The sequence below is a fragment of the Temnothorax nylanderi genome, unplaced genomic scaffold, assembly GCF_030848795.1.
Source record: "Temnothorax nylanderi isolate EJ_2023f unplaced genomic scaffold, tnyl_v1.0 TNYL_tig0038_pilon, whole genome shotgun sequence".
NCBI classification, from domain to species: Eukaryota; Metazoa; Arthropoda; class Insecta; order Hymenoptera; family Formicidae; genus Temnothorax; species Temnothorax nylanderi.
Genome location: NW_027249100.1, coordinates 781,871 through 800,163, shown reverse-complemented (window position 1 = coordinate 800,163; position 18,293 = coordinate 781,871). Strand labels below are relative to the sequence as shown.

Here is an 18,293-nt window from a genome sequence, read left to right as displayed (position 1 = left end):
TGTATAATAATAATAAAAAAGTAAAATCTCTGTTATACGATTATATCATTGGCTGCGTTTGACAAAGTAGTTTGATAAGCGATTCTTTATTACGATTGGTTTCTACGCTTATGCTGGGTCTACAATGCGAGTCGCAAAGTCGTGAGTCGCAAGAATTGACCAATCACAGTCGAATTTGAGGAGAATAATCGACTGTGATTGGTCAATTCTTGCGACTCACGACTTTGCGACTCGCATTGTAAACCCAGCATTAGATCTAACGAGGAACTAAAAGTAAGAACCAATCATGTAAAAGAATCACTACGCTTTTATCTGCTTTATCTGCTTGGCTGGATGGAATCCTAAAATCATTCCGATCATTTTAACTGTTTTAAGTACAATATTAGGACATTTTAAGGACCTTGCACAATGCCGGGTAACAGGCAATAGGAACAGAATTTCAGAATGTCATAGGACACGTCCTATTTTCTGTTCCTATTGTCTGTTGCCTGGCGGCTGGCATTGTGCTTGTGCAAGGGTGACAAGGTTCTTTCCTCTATCTATGGCTGATCTATGGCCGCGGAATTGGTCGCGTTCGGGCGTCCTCGGGCGTTCCCGGGCCCCCGCGAACCTACGTACTTGTTGCGCGTTCGCGTGCGCACAGCGCACGCTCGTTGCATTTTTGCGGGGACCGTCGAAAAGGCCGCGGAGCGGAGCCGCCGTCCAACGGAGGAACGGAATCGCGGACGACGCAGGACACGCACGTACGCACGCGGGACGGAAAACATGGCGAACTATCACAAGCCGGAGCTGAAGACCATCCAGGAGCTGCGGGACATCGCGAACAAGCTGCGGATTCACGCGATCGAGGCCACGCAGGCCAGCAAATCCGGGTGAGTCCGCCGTCCGCCTTCCGAATCCCTAGCACCCTAACCAGCGACGTCGGCGACAATAGAAACGAACACGGCCGTCCCGGCAACTCGCGACAGTCGCGACCGGCGAACGCGACCGCCGGCGCCGTCGCGTCGGTGGCGTCGGTCCGGGTGACGATGATAAGCGAGAACGTGCCGCGCGCGCGCGGTTGCGTGATATAATATGATGTAATCGCAGCTTCGGAAACTCCCGCGTGAACGTTATCGATCGAGGCGACCGTTGAAACGTCGCGCTTCGTTTGCACTTTGTGCGTATAACGACACAAGTTACTCATACTCGCTACTCACATCCCGGCGTCCGGCTTCTCGTGAGGCGGTGAGGAGACGGGGGCGGGAAGGGGGTGCGGAGGGCGGAGGACAGCTAGAAAGAGTCCGACACGCGTTACTCGGTCGCGCGCTCTCAATGCATTTAACAAATAGAGAATTAATTAAGAAGGGAGTATGTATCTATGTATGTAGCTTGACACGTACATATTTATGGTCCAATAGCATCCGCGCGACTTGATAAGAGCGTCGCGTTAGTTACGCCTATAAACGCGGCTAGTTCATAATTAATACGAATTGAAGCGCGAGAGCTACGTAACGCGCGGCGAACGCGAAACGCTGATTCAGCCCGGTCGTACGATTTTTTTTAACAGTTAAGTATCATCCGCGTTGTTTCTGTTCTCCGGAAGCAGTTTTAATCTTCCGGGTGAAAACGATCGAGAGATCGAGCGTATTTCCGTGAAAACGGAGCCTCGGAATGTGCATCGAGATGTACAATGTAGTTTCTGTTTAGATTCCTATACTTTGCAATCGGGCGAGAATGAGATCTCCCTATTCGTCGGTGATGAACAGAAAGAGTGCAGTCGATGTAAATTACACGTTTGTATATCTGGAGCACGGATAGATAATCTAACTCGGTACAATTTCATCGACCGACGTGCATCGAACGGAAGAAACGGAGAGTGGAAAAACATATACGCGCGCCGCGTATCCTTTTTGAACTTAGCAATTTGCGAGCGTGACGTGTGATTTATTTACTCATATACTGTAGATGCTATATTACATCGCGTATTAGATCGAGCTAAGGTGTAAAATTCACTCACGCTATCCACGACTTTTTCTTATCGCGCTGCCGCCGCTGCGCCGCTGGGTATGTCTTGGCGGCGATCTAATTTAAGAAATCGCTAGCTCATTAGTTCTTCTTCCACCTGAGACCGTTTAGCGCGTTCTCACGCTCGACGACCAGCGTTTCCAGTATTTTCCCATTTTCGTCAAAGTTAGGGAGGAATTAATGGTTTATCATGCCACCGATTGAAGTGAGAGGTATTATTTCATAAAAACTAAAATTCAAGAAAGATTTTTATACAATCTATTTATCTATTACATTCATAGTTAATGAACTTTTTAGACTTAATGATATAAAAACGTTGTTTGACAACGGAGGGAAAAATTGCGCCGTATATGTATATCTTGTAAGGATATCGACTTGATGAATAATATCCTTCCTCGTTGATTATTATTTTATATCCTTCAATTTGTGCACGGATGATTGTAAGAACTAGGTAAGAAGTGAAAAAGTTATGCGCTTGCATTTGTCGAGGTCACGCGGCGCGAAGGAAACGTGATGATGGCAGCGTGTATTAGGTTTTCTAATAAATAATTTACCGTGCGCAATTCAAACAGTGAATGTATTAATAGAAAAAATTTGCATGAATTTTACAAAGAGCAAAGCGTTCGTTGAGGTGGTTATTAACTCTTCAGTGGACGCGTAAGTTGTAAATTACACCTTACATTATATTTATGCTACAAATATTAAACCAATTAGTATTTTTTGTTTTCTGTTTAATATTATTCATTGTTGCACATATCTTGAAGTACATTAATAATATAACAAGTTGAAACTTTAATTTTAATGTTTCTTCGATAATAATCAGTTCTGTATTGAAATGAGTCGAGAACACGCGTTTTTACAAGCTGTTGCGAAGTGTAAAATACACTCAGTGGAGGGTTAATTAGAGCAGAATATTGTATCCTCAAAGTCGAAATTTATTTAAGATATATGAAGATTTTCTTACATAAATTCTTCGTTTCCTTTTGTCCTTTTCAAAAAAGAAAATAACGGAAACTTGCGTTTATGTAATGTACCTGTGTCTAAATACATTTGAATTGCTGGTATGCAAATCAATTGCTCTACGTATGGCGAACGTTCTGCGGAACTTTACTGTGACGTAAAGTTGCATTTACATACCTCGCCGAATAACTATCTACACTATCTACAGTACGATTGGCGGAAACAAGGTGATAAGATCCTGATTTTCCGCACGTTGTCAGAGTTTATCGTTTCGAGTCACGAAGAACCCGAATAATTGGGATAACAATTAAGATAGAGGAACGCAAGTACAAGTGTAATTGATAGCACCGTTATCAGTTACAAAATAGGGTATTCAAAATTACAAAACAGGTATAAATTCAAGTAAACGTTATAATTGGAAGGATTTACTTGGAAGATGATACTCTGAAATATTAAGGAAGAGAAAAAACTGTTGAATTTAGAAAGCTCCTCGTGTTAGTATGTTGTTTTGTTTTGAGACACCCTATATATTCGGAACTCTCTATATATCGTCGTCGTCATCGTCGTCGTCCTTGTCGTCGTCGTCGTCGTGGTTGTGACGAGTTGAAGAGGTAGGGAGATAATCGCGCGCAGTCGGCTCGTTTGCCGAAACTCGTCTCGCCGGCAGTCGCGATCGAACGCTCGTTGTCGTCGACAGTCTCAAAGAACTCTTGGGCGTAATTCAGTTCACGATGGTGCGAGACACGAACATGGAAAAACTCCAAGATATCGCGAATAAGCTGCGTATCGAGAGCGTGCGAGCGACTGAGGCATCGAAGAGCGGGTATGGCAAGAGATTGTAAATTATAATCAGCTAACTACTTGTCTATCGGACTATCTTGAGTATATCAGACTCTTTTCCTTACTCAGACAAAATATTATCTTTAATTTTTAAGCCGTATAAGTTATATAAGTTAAATAAATTGTACAAAACGTAAAATCACTATTGTGGTAGATTCTGTGAATTTGAGGCGATTTTTCTTCGATGCAGTAAATAGCGAAAGTCAAACTCTATTTGTCTCTATTTTTTCCGTTTCTTAGACGACTTTAATTATGTTTTGACTGAAATTATAAATAGCATAATGATAGAAGATAGATTTTGTAACATATTTTGTAACAAATATTTATCACATTCATGAATGTCGCAATCGCAATGCTGCCTCTGTGACCCTTCACGGAAAGGGGGGTCGCGTATAATCGAAGATAGGACTTTCGGACGATAGACCTTGTCGATCTGACCTTGCCATGTCTGACGACAGCAAATGATTTTAGAAAAACAGATATCGTTCGATTACGTGAACAGAATTATCGCCTTGCGAACGAATATTTCGAAAAAAGAATTATCGCTTGTGAAGCATTTTTTTTTCTTTATTAAGACAGTCTGAAATTATAGTTGAATTATTCGGGTTTATTTAATTCTATATAGATTTATATTTTGCTTTGCTCCAGACATCCAACATCATGTTCGTCCATGGCCGAAATTATGTCCGTCCTCTTCTTCCATACGATGCGTTACAAAGTATCAGCACCACGGGATCCGAACAGTGATAGATTTGTCCTCAGTAAAGGCCACGCGGCTCCAATTCTTTACGCAGGTAAATTTACTGCCAACAAATTTTTATACTTTATTAATTGTTGTAGTCGCACAGTGAAATTATTATTAATTAAATATTTTAATACATTTCAATATAATAAATTCAATAATATTAATTATAATTTGTTTTAACATTTGCTCATATATCTTTAAATAATTAATTGTTTTATGATATACTTTATATTTTTATTTTACTGTAGCATGGGCGGAAGCAGGCTTGTTCCCGTCTAGCGAGTTACTGAACTTGAGAAAATTCGACAGCGATTTAGAAGGCCACCCTACCCCGAGGCTCAATTTTGTAGACGTAGGAACCGGTTCACTAGGACAAGGTCTCTCAGTTGCCGCGGGCATGGCTTATGTCGGAAAGAATTACGATAAAGCCAGTTACCGGTATGCTATTTGATTTATATTTAATATATTTATATTTATATTTAATTAATAAATTATTGTTTTTATCAATATACATTAATTATAATATTTAAATTATTTGAATTTGCCACAATTCAAATTCACCTTTTTCTCTCTTATAATTTCTCGATAATGTACAATTATTTATCTTTCAGTGTTTACTGTTTGATTGGTGACGGAGAAGCGGCCGAAGGTTCCATCTGGGAAGCTCTTCACTTCTCATCCTATTACAAGTTGGACAATCTTTGTGCTATCTTTGACATCAATCGTCTTGGACAAAGCGAACCGACCTCGCTGCAACATAACATGGAAGTTTACCGCAAAAGATTAGAGGCTTTCGGTTTCAATGCTTTAGTTGTGGATGGCCATGACGTAGAAGAATTGGCGAAGGTATAGTAATTATATTAATTAATTGATACGATCTTCTAAGCGAATATGAAGTCATGTGCTTAATAAGTCATGTTGTTTTAGGCCTTCCATGAAGCGCAAAATACAAAAGGACGTCCCACTGCCATTTTAGCTAAGACTTTTAAGGGCAAAAACTTCCCTGAGATCGAAGATCTAGAAAACTGGCACGGCAAGCCTCTGGGTAACAAAGCGACTGAAGTTATTCAGGTATATTATACTAATATTAATACATTTATATATTATACAAACAATATATCGATATTATAAGAATGCATTAAAAATTTATTACGATATTTTTTAAATATATTTCTTATAATTTTACAGCATTTGAATGGGCTTCTGAAGAACCCTGGTCCTCTCGCACTGCATCCACAAAAGCCACTTGTAGATGATGCTCCCGTTGTAGATATCAGCAACGTTACATTGGCTTCACCTCCGAATTACAAATCGGGCGAACAAGTAGCTACTAGATTGGCTTATGGCACGGCTCTTGCAAAGGTTTGTACATTTTTGATATTTTTAACGTGTGTGTGTGTCAATAAAATACATTCTCAAAATGTATATATCTTTTGATTGTTTTATTTCAGCTGGCAAAGAGTAATCCTCGTGTCATAGCTTTGGACGGTGATACAAAGAATTCCACTTACGCCGAGAAGATCAAAGCCGTTGATCCGGCTAGATTTATCGAAGGATTCATTGCCGAACAGAATGTTGTGGGTGTCGCCATTGGTGCCGCTTGCAGAGACCGTACCGTCGCGTTCGTATCCGCTTTCGCGACGTTCTTCACCCGTGCCTTCGATCAGGTGAGACGCAAACTATATTCGTAAAATTTAACACGCAATAATAGTGGAAAGATAATAAATAAATGCATAATTAACTTCTGTTACAGATCCGCATGGGTGCGATATCTCAGACGAACGTGAACTTCGTCGGTTCGCATTGCGGCGTGTCTATCGGCGAAGATGGACCTTCGCAGATGGGCTTAGAGGACATCGCAATGTTCCGTGCGATCCCAGGTTCTACCATCTTTTACCCGAGCGACGCTGTGTCAACGGAACGCGCCGTCGAACTGGCGGCTAACACCAAGGGCATCTGTTTTATTCGCACTTCTCGCCCGGCCACGGCCATTTTGTATAAGAACGACGAGCCGCTGGCTGTCGGTAAAGCCAAAGTGGTTAAATCTTCCGCTAAGGATCAGGTGCTCGTGATCGGTGCTGGTGTGACATTGCACGAGGCAATCAAGGCGGCCGACGAGTTGACCAAGGTTGGGATCAACATCCGTGTGATAGACCCGTTCACGATCAAACCCATCGACGCGCAAACTATCATAAAGAACGCTAAAGAAGTTGGTGGCAGGATCGTCACCGTTGAGGATCATTACGCGCAAGGAGGCCTGGGAGAAGCGGTCCAGTCCGCGGTCGCTTTGGAAAGAAACGTAATAGTAAAGAAGCTGGCCGTGCCGGATGTACCGCGTTCCGGTCCGTCAGCGGTACTGCTCGACAATTACGGCATCAGTGCCCGTAACATTGTCGCGGCGGTGCAGGAGATTGTGAAATATTAGTCCCGCAGCTACGGATCGCTGGTTAGATCGACGGGGAGCTGTTTATTGTACGAACAATATTCTATTTTTTTCAAAGCACAAATCTCGATGGAGTATACATGGACGAAACATTCCATCTCCTTTAAGACGTTTATATACAGAAGGGCGACGATTGGAACTGGTATAACTTCGGTAGAGTTAAATTTCTGATGCTGTAAACTTGTAGCATTGAAATCTGAATCTAACGGAAGTAAACAAGTTTCAAACTCTGCTCTGAAATGCCTAATGTACATTGAATGTACATATATTCAGCAAAAGCATTTATTTTGAGGCAATCGATTATGTAGTCTATTGACCGAAAGAAAAAGATATCTTTATACACATATTTGCGATTTATATAAGAGAGCAAATTTGTAGAGCAAGTTTGTATAACATTTTTCTAACACAACGAAGTTTGTTCCTTAAGGAAATTCTATTTTTGATGTTTCATATATACTAAAAATATTTTTACTTTTATTACAAAGCACAAGAGTGAAACATTAAAATGTCTTTTGGGATTACTTTTATAGAACATTGAATGGAAATAGAACTATCTTTCGAAAGAACTGACTTCTATTTTCCTTTATTTCCGCTTTGCGGAGCTTGTACTCGACATTTTGAAAGAAAATATTTAAGTTGCTTTTCCTAAAGGAATTTAAAATTTATATTATTGTGTATTATTTAATCTAAACATTACATATTACATTTCTTTGTCACAATTATCAAATGATTCGTTATTTATGACAAGCAAAAATTTTGATTCCGTTCATGAAAATAATAATCGTGAAATTTGGAACATATTTAAAATTTAAAAAATTATAGCACACTAAATAGAACAGGCAAGCGAATTTATATTTATCATTTTCTAATTAAAATGTAATTCTTAAAGAGCAAGTAGGAGAAGTTAAAATACGGTGTTTAGATATGGCGACTTTTTTGTAAATTAATGATTTCGGAGATTTTTTTCAACGTGAAAAATTAACTGATCAAGTGTTCAAAAATCTACGTTTAGCTTATCATTCATGGCTGCCAACCGTTGATAACAAATGAAAATTTTATCGTCTTAATATCAGCCTTTACACATATATATAGATTATATATCTATCTTATTTATCTCGTTAGAATCCAGTATTCAAAAATATGATATTTTTGTATTTTATCTATCGGCTATTTTTACATATATGCTACTCGATTAATAACGAAAATATTGCACGCGACGAAACGACCGAAATAAACAAGTCTATCAAGTGATAAAATTGTAAGTAAAGCGCGAGGCGTAAATGTTGTACATCAACAATCCCAGGCAACACGATGTTCAAAATCGGGATATAAGACAATTTTAACAAAATTCGCGGCGTTCAATTCAGCTCGCGAGCGGAGGAATTTCCAAGCGTTGGCAAGCCTTCGTGGCGACGTAAGCCTCGATTACCGGCGATATCATTGGCCGCACGGTTTTCCGAGACGGTCGAATGTGGCGCCACGACTCTCTCCGCTCAGCGCTGGAACGCGCGGAACGGCGGTCGGTCGGTTCCGCGTTCCCTCGGTCAAAGTCGGCCGCTCGCCAACCAGCCACCAGGGCTGTGATGGCCGCCGAGTGTTCGCGCGTCCCGCTCATGCGCACAACTTCCCCTTCCACGGGGGGGGGGGGGGGGGCCCAGCCGGTATCGCGTGCTCGTATACGATCACATACGATGGCCGCGTACGTGACACGTTTGCTCGCCGGTGTGTGCGCCATGCCACCACTGCCACCAGGGACGCGATGAGGACCTCGATCTGTTTTATAAAGAAATCAAAATCATCGGACAGACGAAATGTAAATACAACCACAATTTATATTTTCTTCGCCTTGCGCGAGGCGCTCTTTACAAGGGACAAGGGACAGAACTTTAACTAGAACGCCATTGCAAACTTGCATTTTTATTTGAAAATGTTTCCAAATGTTCTAACCGAGGGGCCTATTCTGTAAACGTACGTGCTTTTCACGCAGCTTTTCTATGGTATATCTGTGCGAAGCACGTAACGATGTTAATTAACGTTTACGGAATAGGCTCAATCAGAGCTGCGTGCCCTCGCGCTTTCTCAGGTCCTTTCCCATTTTTTTCTCGTGTACTTTTTGGAAGATATAAGGGAGACACGGGGTGCGTGTCCGTTTCTCGCATGATGCGCGCATGAACATAGTAAACGTTACGTATACTATAGATAAATGCGCGTTACGGAACGTGGCCCAGGTAGGAACGGTAATTCTCATTCCATCGAGTTTTGAGAGAAAACTCCGTTAGGCTAAAAATAACATTTCTCATAAAGACGATTCGCGCGAGAGGTGTTTTTCTTCAGTTATTCGAGAGACATTGGTAAACACCTAGACTCTCGGCGGTCTCGGCATGCCCCTGCGTGTCGGCTCACGGCATACACTGCGTACACAACACACGGACACGGACGCACACACAGGCAGACGCGAAGTAACATACGAGGCGCGCCAGTCGCAGCTCGCAGCGCCCTCGCGCGCTTACACCCATGTACGCGCGTGCGTCCCACGTTCCGCGATTCGCGTATCGCCACTGTATCCCCGAAAAAGATGGCCGCCACGAAAGCGTACGGTGGTGATGTTGACGTTGTTCGCACCGAGGTCACGTCACGTCCTCGCGCAGCGTGAAGATAGCCGTGCGTGCGTGCGTACGTCCGCGTGCGCCGTGTGGACCGAGTGCCGTCGTGCCGTCGAGCATCGTCGCGGGCGACGAACAGACGCGAGAGAGCGAGCGAGAAAGAGAAAGAGAGAAGAGAGAGCGAGCGAGAACGTGAGAGCGAAGGTGGTGCCCGTTGATCCCGTCGAGTGCCGTAAAAGATTCGTGCGACCGCACACGGTGTTTCTCACCCTCGGACGTCCCCGGACGGCGGAGATCGGCAACGGAGCGGCCAGGAAAAACCGACCGACGGATAGGCCAAGTGTGTGTCTGTGTGACGAAGGACGAAAGGAAAGAGAAGACGGACAGAGCTGGCTCGGGGAGGAAGAGAGATAACGAGTGTTCCGAAACTCGTATACGTGCCCGTCGCGAGTGAGAGTACGTAGGCCCGGAAACATCGGGCGCGCGTTTTACGCGAAGGGAGAAAGAGAGAGAGAGAGATCTCGCGCGATCGGGGCATCGCCGGAGAAACGAGAGGCTTAAGAGACGAGCGAGTGAGGGAAGCGGCGCGAGAGGAATCAGCAGGAATCGCCGCCGGGCTGCTGGCGCGTGGAAAAAATCCGGCGAGGGAGAAACGGAGCGAGCGACAACGAGAGGGAGCGCGAGAGCGAGAGAGACGGAGATAGAGATACGCGTAACATCGAGTGTGTCGCGCTTAAGCTCCTAGCCGAGTCATCGGTGATCGTGGGTGGTGCGTGGTGGTTTCCCCGCGAGTGAAACAAATGCGTGCGCGTCGTACGCGAGCTACGAGGCCGCCAACCAAGTGCGTCGCCGTCGCTGTCGCCGTCGCCGTCGCCGTCGCCGTCGCCGTCGCCGTCGCCGCCGCGTCACCGTGCCATCTCGCCGTCGCGCCAGCCGCGCCGAGCAGCCGTCGCCGTCGCCGTCAGCGTTGCGACCGCTCGCTTTTACGCGCGATCCGAGCCTTCGTGTCAACCGAGGGACGGCCATATTAATCCACCGCCGCCACCACCACCGCCGCCGCCGCCGCCGCCGCCGCCGACGTCGACGTCGGAGTACTACGCTTCCTGGTGCGCCGCCCGGAGTCTCGTGACGAGTTATCCGGCGAGTGTTTCTCTCCCGCCCCCTCCCTCCGCCCTCCTCCCCTCACCCTGCCGTGCGTGCGTGCGTGCGTGCGTGCGAGTGTGTGCGTGTGCGTGTCGCGCGAGGTCGCGAGTATCCCGGGGGTCTCCCTCGAAGCTTCTCCACGGTTTTTCCACGGGGGTCTTCGTTATCTTCTTCCTCCTCTCTTCCTCCGCCCCCCTGCCACAACCACCGTCGCCGGATGACGGCGCGTGTACGTGGTGCGTGCGGCACGGTACCTGTGTGTACGACGAGCGGCATAGTCGACGAGGTGCGTCCCGTGCCGCCTGATGTCTACGCATCGTCTTCGTCGCACGGAGACAGCACAGCGGCTCGCCACCCCCGTGTCTACCCCTACCTCCGGCAGCAATACCACCCTTCCTAGGCCCTATGGTAGCCACACGGTGAGTACACCCTGCACACACATTTCCCGACGCTCGCGCCGCGCGCCGCCGCTGTCGTCGTCCGTCGTCGTCGTCGTCGGCGACCCGGGTAGCGCGAGCGTCTCCCGATGTAACCTCTCTTCCCTCATGCACGAGTGCACCGCGAGTGTGTACAACTGTATACGTAGCCTACGTAGGCACCATTGATGCCGACTGCGGGCGTCGAGATGACGCCGCGACGTAACGCGACGTCTTTTTCGTATTTATGGATGCACGGAGCGGCGCTCGCGCGTGTGCCCCGTCGAGAGTCAACGTCGGGCTAACGTAACCTCTCCCGTATATGTCCGCGAAGCACGCGAACGGCGTTCGTATTAGGGCAGGCAGGCACGTCGAGGCTCCGTCAGTGCGCGATAGGCGACCTTCTTCCTCGTATACGTCTATAGATATGTGGAGCGGCGCGTTGCTGGCCTGTCTGCCTGCTGATGTGTTGATACGCGGCTCACACGTGTGACGCGATCTTTCCTCCTCTGGTATTTATAGACGCGCCGTCGTTTACACGTGTCCGGCTTTGATAAGATAATTTCAGATTCCGGAGATGCACGGAGCGACGTGATGTCCGAATGACGTTGATTAGACACATTGAAATTTCGGTCAACGGTGAGCGTCTCGACTTTACATGCGTCCGCAAAATAGACGGGATTGCATCCCGGAACTCGTTCCCGCTGATTATACATCAGTTGCATCACCGAGAGACGTCTCGCGATGTAATCTCTTCCCCTCTCTACGCGGTATATCGCCTTGGGCGTTTGTCAATGTTGATTAGACATATTGAGGTGTCGCGGCGTGTAACCTCCTCGCCGGCATATTCATGGTTATGCAGAATAAGTAAGAACTCGCGTTAGAACAATGTTGATTGGGTATATTGAGCTTCGAGCGGCGTAACCACTTCCCTGGCGCATCCATAAATACGCGAGACTAGCGCATTCGCACGCTTTGTCAATGCTAATGCCACGTACGATGAACGTTCGGTTGACGCAACCTTTCGAACCTTGAATTATGCCACGCTTTTAGACCTCGCATCAGCATTATCAGAGTTTATCTCAGAGCGTGAGGGAGGAAGCTAGTTGAACATCCGTCGTATCCGAATCTTTTTTTTACACATTTTTGTTCTTTATTCATATCTGTCTCCGTTTGAGAAACGTTTTGATGTTATCAGCAATTAGAAGTAATTAGAATAGGTAGAAATATCCTTGCGTTGCTCTCAAGTTCGCTCTATTGAAGTGAATATATTATTGCTTTAAAATAGAATGTGCAATACAACACATTTCGCTATTACTTTATAAGGAAAGTGCACTGTTTTACGATAGAAAGCTTTACAGATTACTTATTTTTATTTCGTTAAAATTATGTGTGATTTTTACTCGTCACGTACTGTCACCTCCGTCACGTGTCTCAGGACTCGATGCAATTCCTAAAGATAGGGAGCTGTATAATGTTGAGATATCGCGAGCGAGTGCATCATTGGATTTGAAGAAAATATTTAGTATCGCGATATGTAAAGGTGTCTCTTATTCAGAAAGTTGGACGCGTGCGAATCCGAAACGTATCAAAGGAATATATTAGATCGTTGATGCATCTCGAGCCCGCTATCTCGTACGCGGGATATTCCAGAAAAGAGTCTGCACGCGCAAGAATCTATCCTCAAAGGGATTGATCTTTCCGTATCAAACTTTATGTCCGGCTGCTTCCTAAATTTTTAATTCTTTATTCAAATTACTTAAGGTACAGCCACGGGAAGTGAAACCCGGGGAACCCCTGTGGCTGTCAGAACTCGAGCCTCTTGGAAATCTATAAATCAAATTCCAACGATATACACAGATTTAATCGTACCATCAACATGTTCATAATTTTTTTTTACTGTTTTAATCGCGCCTCGCGGTTCTACAGTGCGATAAATACAAACTCCATTGTAAACGATGAAAAGAAATCTTTATTGCTTCACCGTTTGAAACGGATTTTTATTTTTAATTATCAAAAATCACTGCATTCTTGAAAAATCAAAACCGTCTCCGTCGATAAGATGTTCTACATTTCTTTTTTATCGGACATTCCGTATATACGAATTTATGCCGTATACATAATAAGTGTCATTAGTCAAGGGCCGTAGATCAAGATTGTGCGATACATTTAGTAAACATGTCATATCATCGGTCGTTCTCGTGTTCGCCTACGCGTGTCTTCCTTTTTTCCTTTCTTTTTTTTTTTCTACGAACGCATAGGAGAGATTGCTCGACGATTAATCATCCCCCTTCCGACACTCCGGCCTCTTTAATACCGCGTGCGTCCCACTGCACCATTTGCCCTTTTACTTTAATTCACGGTGACGAGGGTTACGCTCCCTTTCTCAGCTCCATTGTTTTTGACTTTATTAAATATATTTCGCACGCCAGCACAAACTTTATAATTAAATTTAATAATTATCAGGAAGCAATACGCGTCTAAACACAATGCACGTGTAAATTTCGATATAAATATCGAAATTTGCAGCATGGCTTAAAAAAAGCCCGTTGTTAAAAAATATATATTCTCTTTAAAGTTTTCCCAAATCTCTATTAAGTTACTCGCTTTTGCTCAACACAATTTTATTAGGAGGATATACCACGGCCTTTTTCAACGAATTATTTTATCGAGAAAAAGAAAAAGAAAGAAAAGGACGATATATATATATATATGTACAAGGGAACGAAGGAGACTTTTATTCTCGCGAGTGTGTGGGCATTAACTATTTCCACCACGCACCGTGCATTTTAATCCCAGTCTGCGCCGCCCTGGCAATTAGGAAGAATTACTCGGGAACTGGCGTCCCGCTGTAAATACCTGCAACATCGCGTTGTTTTAATGCAGCGGGGGGGGGGGGGGCAGGGGGGAAACACGGTTGGTGCGCGCGGAGTGGCGGAAATAAAACGTATGGCATTAATTTATTGAAACGTGATGTGCTATTGATTCCGTTATTGTCGCCAGTCATTGCGCGCGATGCACGATTGTTCCGGGTAGATGAATGCGCGAGGCGATTATGTTTTTAGCGCGAGGGAAAAAAAAAGAAACATACGAGCGAAATGAATGCCGTGTTTCACGCGTTTTAAAATCCCGCGTCGTGTACGTTCGTTGGGCAAGCACGGTAAAAATACGGGAATGATTTTATGTAGCTGATCCGTGAAATGGAAGAATTCTGTCTCTTTTTTTTTCTCCTTTCTTTTGTCTTTCGGCGTAAAAGGATAAATAGTACAGCATAAACAATGCAAAATATAAATGGTACGAATGTACAATGACATACGAGAAATAGCCCGAGTTTCTGTGTGCGCGCGCAAAGTCACAAAGCAAAAAGGTTTCTTTAGTTCCCAGAGAACTCTAGTTGGGCGGTTAACTGGCTTTCTTTTTTTCAAATCAGCAATTCAATTAAGCACTATCGAAATTTTAAAAGATCCGAGGCACCGTATTATTACGCTATCAATTGAAATGAACTGATAAATTAATCATACAGCAGTCCTATTTATGACTAAAACATGAGGATATATTAAAACGAAATTGCGCGGCCCGTGTTTGAATTCATGTCGGGCGAATAGCGGCGCTTCAAGGCAATGTAATATTCGGTCTGAGAGTAATTATTGGCATCGGAGATTAAGCGGCATTAATAGAACGGCGGTGGCAAAGCCGTGCATTGTTTCTGTATCCCTAATTACGTCATACGACCTGCATTCGGGATCATGTACGTACTGTAGTCGAGACGCTTTCCGGAATACAGGAATGCCGATTCCCCAGGTCGACTTCCACCGGGAACGCGATTATACAATGCGAGGATCGCCATATTACCAAGCATGTTTAATTACTTTCGGTATTTTACTCCTTTCGGCTTTCTCTCTGTCCGAGTTTTCCCGAAAACATATGCTGCTTCAAATACGAAATGCGCGATAAAGCGCAGCTAGAAAAATAAAAACGAACTGGCCCAATTTCTCAAATTTCGAGGCCTCGTAAAATAAAAAGGAGATTTCGAATCGTAAAATAAAAAAGAAGCTTCGTAAAAAGTAAATTCTACAGAACGCGCTCGATTATTGATGAAAAATGGACAGCTCTGAACTGTTGTGAAACTTTCAGATAGATTTTTTGATAGAAGAAGTTTATAAATGTACATTTTTAGAGAGATAATCCAATAAGTACAGAAGTATAATTCAATTCGCGCGATTTCACCGTGTTTTGTGTCATGCATTTGTATACATGGAGTAAGTCCCGCAGTTAAAATAGCTTATGCAATTGAGTGAAAACAACGTCGAGGATTATGCAGAATATGCAGATCGTCATGGATTATTGCATGAATTTATCGGAAACTGCGAAGGGCTAAATATAAACTGCTGTCGATATTTTATTACGATGACGATTGTTTTTACGGGTGATCTCCCATTTATAGGTGTTATTGACTGATAATCGAAGAAAATTGATGGATAAATCTAGTATTTAAACTCCGGTCGCTTTATCTTATCGCAACGCTTTAATCTCGCCGTACGATAATAGCATTATTCTACGATGATACAATTGATACGCATTTGCAACAATAACCTGCGAGCTCTTCTGTGTAGAATTAGAATCCGCGAGGGCAACGACGCTATACGTAACGCTATATGTTTGATTGTTTGCGATGTTTAAAGTTTAAGTTTAAAGTTAAACTGCTAAAGACTGAAGTTAAGTGAGTTCTAAGCAATTAATTCTGTCCCGTCCCCGTTTTTGTTCAAACAGAGAATAGAGAAGGAAAATAGAGGAAATTCAAGATACTCCTCTCGCATGAAAACGTCAATTAATACATTCGTTGTATAACATAATTCAATAACTGACACAATTTATTTTAACGTGATGTAATAACATTCTGTTTACATCCGATAAATATTCATTCTAAATGTCCACATTATCAAATGCGATTTTATGTTAATTTCAACATCTGTCAAATAATAATTGTGCATTATACAGTAATAATAACAGTAGCGAGCGAGCATAATATTTCCATATGATATTTCCATAACATTCTAATGTGAATTTCACGGTTGGTGTGGGATCCCGGATCCGATATATTCGCAGAGGCAAACTATTTCGCGCAACAATGTTTATAATGTAATAATTTTGCAACGGTACGTTGCGTAACGCGTTGAATCCGACGGTGGTAAGCGCGAGAGAACTGCTTCGAAATATCTCGGGAAAGAATTCCCGCAATTAAAACTGTAGCTACCCCCCGCGTATGTGATTCACGACGAGAGGAATTTTATTATTCTCGGCGTAGGCGGATAGAAAAGCCATTTCACGGTTTCCATTTTATTAACTCGCACAATATAAAATGTCAACGACACTTTATACTATAGCGAAAATTCGAGTACATTTACCGCCCACAAGTGGTGTGTAAATCTGTTTCTATACTTTTCGCCGAAATAAATAATCTTGGCCAGAGATGTAGGAATTCAGAAATTATCATAATTATTGTTATAAAATAATCGCGAGAGAGTTATCTCACATTAATTTATGATACATATTTAAAAAAAAAATACTAAATTGAATTTGTTTGATAATTTGTTAATTTATCATGTTAAACTGCTATATTGCCGACGATGAATGATGTCGATATGTGATTTCTTTCAGATATCCGACATAATTATACGATTCTGGAATTAAAATGAATATTGTGAATTTTCTTCTAAATCAATTTGTATTATTACGCGATGATATTTTATCAGCGGAAATAATTTAAGTTAATTTCGTTGCTCGTCAGTATTGAATTTGCTTTATGTTGCGAATCGAGTGGCTCATTTCGGAATCTTTAGCTGAAAAATTTAATGCTTGTTTATTAGCCGACAAGATCGCGCGCGCGTGTGTAACATCGTTGAACGATTATATAACGCATCTTGCTGGCTCATCATGTTAGTCATAGGTTTACACAAAAACCGTTAATGGCCTTTCCTGCTCCGTCGAATGCACGTAACGCGTTAAAATAGTACTTTATCACTTTCCATTAGAAAAGTTATTAACCCGGGAATAGTGGTGCGATTTTTCACGACGTGAACGAGCGGCGTAATCGATCACCCTGAGATTCAAATTCGTTTTGCACCTCCTCTTTAAAAGCTTAGATCATCATGTTCTTCTGATTGATGCGCGTTATTATTTCAGAATAATAAATATTTTATTTTATTATACATAATGAATAATTCTGAACATTTTTAATTTTTTTTGCTAATAAAAGCGAAGTGAATTCTTCCGTTTTTATCAATAAATATATCATATAGATATTCTCTTACTTAACTCTCTCCATTTTCATTTTGGAACAATGTTTCAATTTATGCTAAGAATAATTCTCGTTTTTGTTATTTTTTTCTTATTTTCGATCCAATTCGTAATCTTAATCGAATTTCTCGAACACTTTTTAAAATATACATATATAACCTTGGTTCGAAAGGATGAGATAATGCACATTTACGACGAAATATTTTTTCGAGAGAAATTAAATTACGTATTTGGCGATTAAACATCTGCACACTCGACGCTTTGTTTACTTTCCTCAATTTCGTCGTATTCTGATTCCTTATGGTTCGCGTACTTGGCGCTTCTTCGTGCAGCTCGAGAATCTTCAAGAGAAGTTATCTCCTGTTGCCTGGTAACACAATGCAGCGTATGGTTCCACCTATGTCACTGGAATGCACTCGCGTTAAAGTGCATTTGAGATGAACTATATACGAATACATTCTGTAGTTTAACTATTCGTAATATTGGCTTGTTAAGAGAATACAGAGATGGGTAAGAGACACGCAGATAATTCCCATTTATCATTTGCGCATAACGTTACGTTGGACATAAACGACGAACAGCGCTCCATTATTTATTCCATTAATCTACGAGAAGTCCTTCATTTCCAGTGGTTTATACCTTGCTGGGGCTACATACCTGGCCTCAACATTTCTGCTAACAAAAATTTACTTGCAAGTTAAATTGAAATGGCGTTAGGTGTCCATTTTCTGGCAAATTTTGGTCACTACATTCTGTAAGAAATCACGAAAAAAAATTTTTTTTTACAACAAACGAGACAATATACGTACCATTTTACCATGAAAATTTTATAACTCCTT

At 42.8% G+C, this 18,293-nt stretch overlaps 2 protein-coding genes and 1 long non-coding RNA gene across 5 annotated transcripts in view; 2 read left to right on the top strand and 1 right to left on the bottom strand.

Annotated features, from left to right (window-relative positions):
* The first annotated feature begins 636 nt into the window (after positions 1-636).
* On the top strand, positions 637-7,561 carry LOC139771323 (transketolase-like protein 2). Of its 2 annotated transcripts, none has more exons than XM_071704021.1 (8): positions 637-872; positions 4,456-4,601; positions 4,801-4,990; positions 5,164-5,398; positions 5,480-5,623; positions 5,741-5,914; positions 6,004-6,219; positions 6,306-7,561. In XM_071704021.1, exons 1-8 carry the CDS (start codon positions 766-768, stop codon positions 6,975-6,977), a joined length of 1,884 nt encoding a protein of 627 aa, XP_071560122.1. In that variant the 5' UTR covers positions 637-765; the 3' UTR covers positions 6,978-7,561. The 2 variants fall into 2 exon arrangements, with proteins under 2 accessions (XP_071560122.1, XP_071560123.1); XM_071704022.1 differs by lacking the exon at positions 637-872 and adding an exon at positions 3,567-3,790.
* A 267-nt stretch (positions 7,562-7,828) lies between these two features.
* On the bottom strand, positions 7,829-11,120 carry LOC139771325 (uncharacterized). Its single transcript, XR_011717898.1, has 2 exons — positions 10,996-11,120; positions 7,829-8,768 (listed from the first exon to the last, which is right to left on the bottom strand). It is a non-coding gene; the product is annotated as an uncharacterized lncRNA (long non-coding RNA).
* LOC139771322 (uncharacterized) overlaps positions 11,025-18,293 on the top strand; it is a 63,972-nt gene continuing 56,703 nt past the window's right edge. For both annotated transcript variants that reach the window (XM_071704020.1, XM_071704019.1), the window contains exon 1: positions 11,025-11,160. In XM_071704020.1, coding sequence (XP_071560121.1) covers positions 11,047-11,160 — 114 coding nt within the window. In that variant the 5' untranslated portion in view covers positions 11,025-11,046. The remainder of the gene's footprint in view (positions 11,161-18,293) is intronic.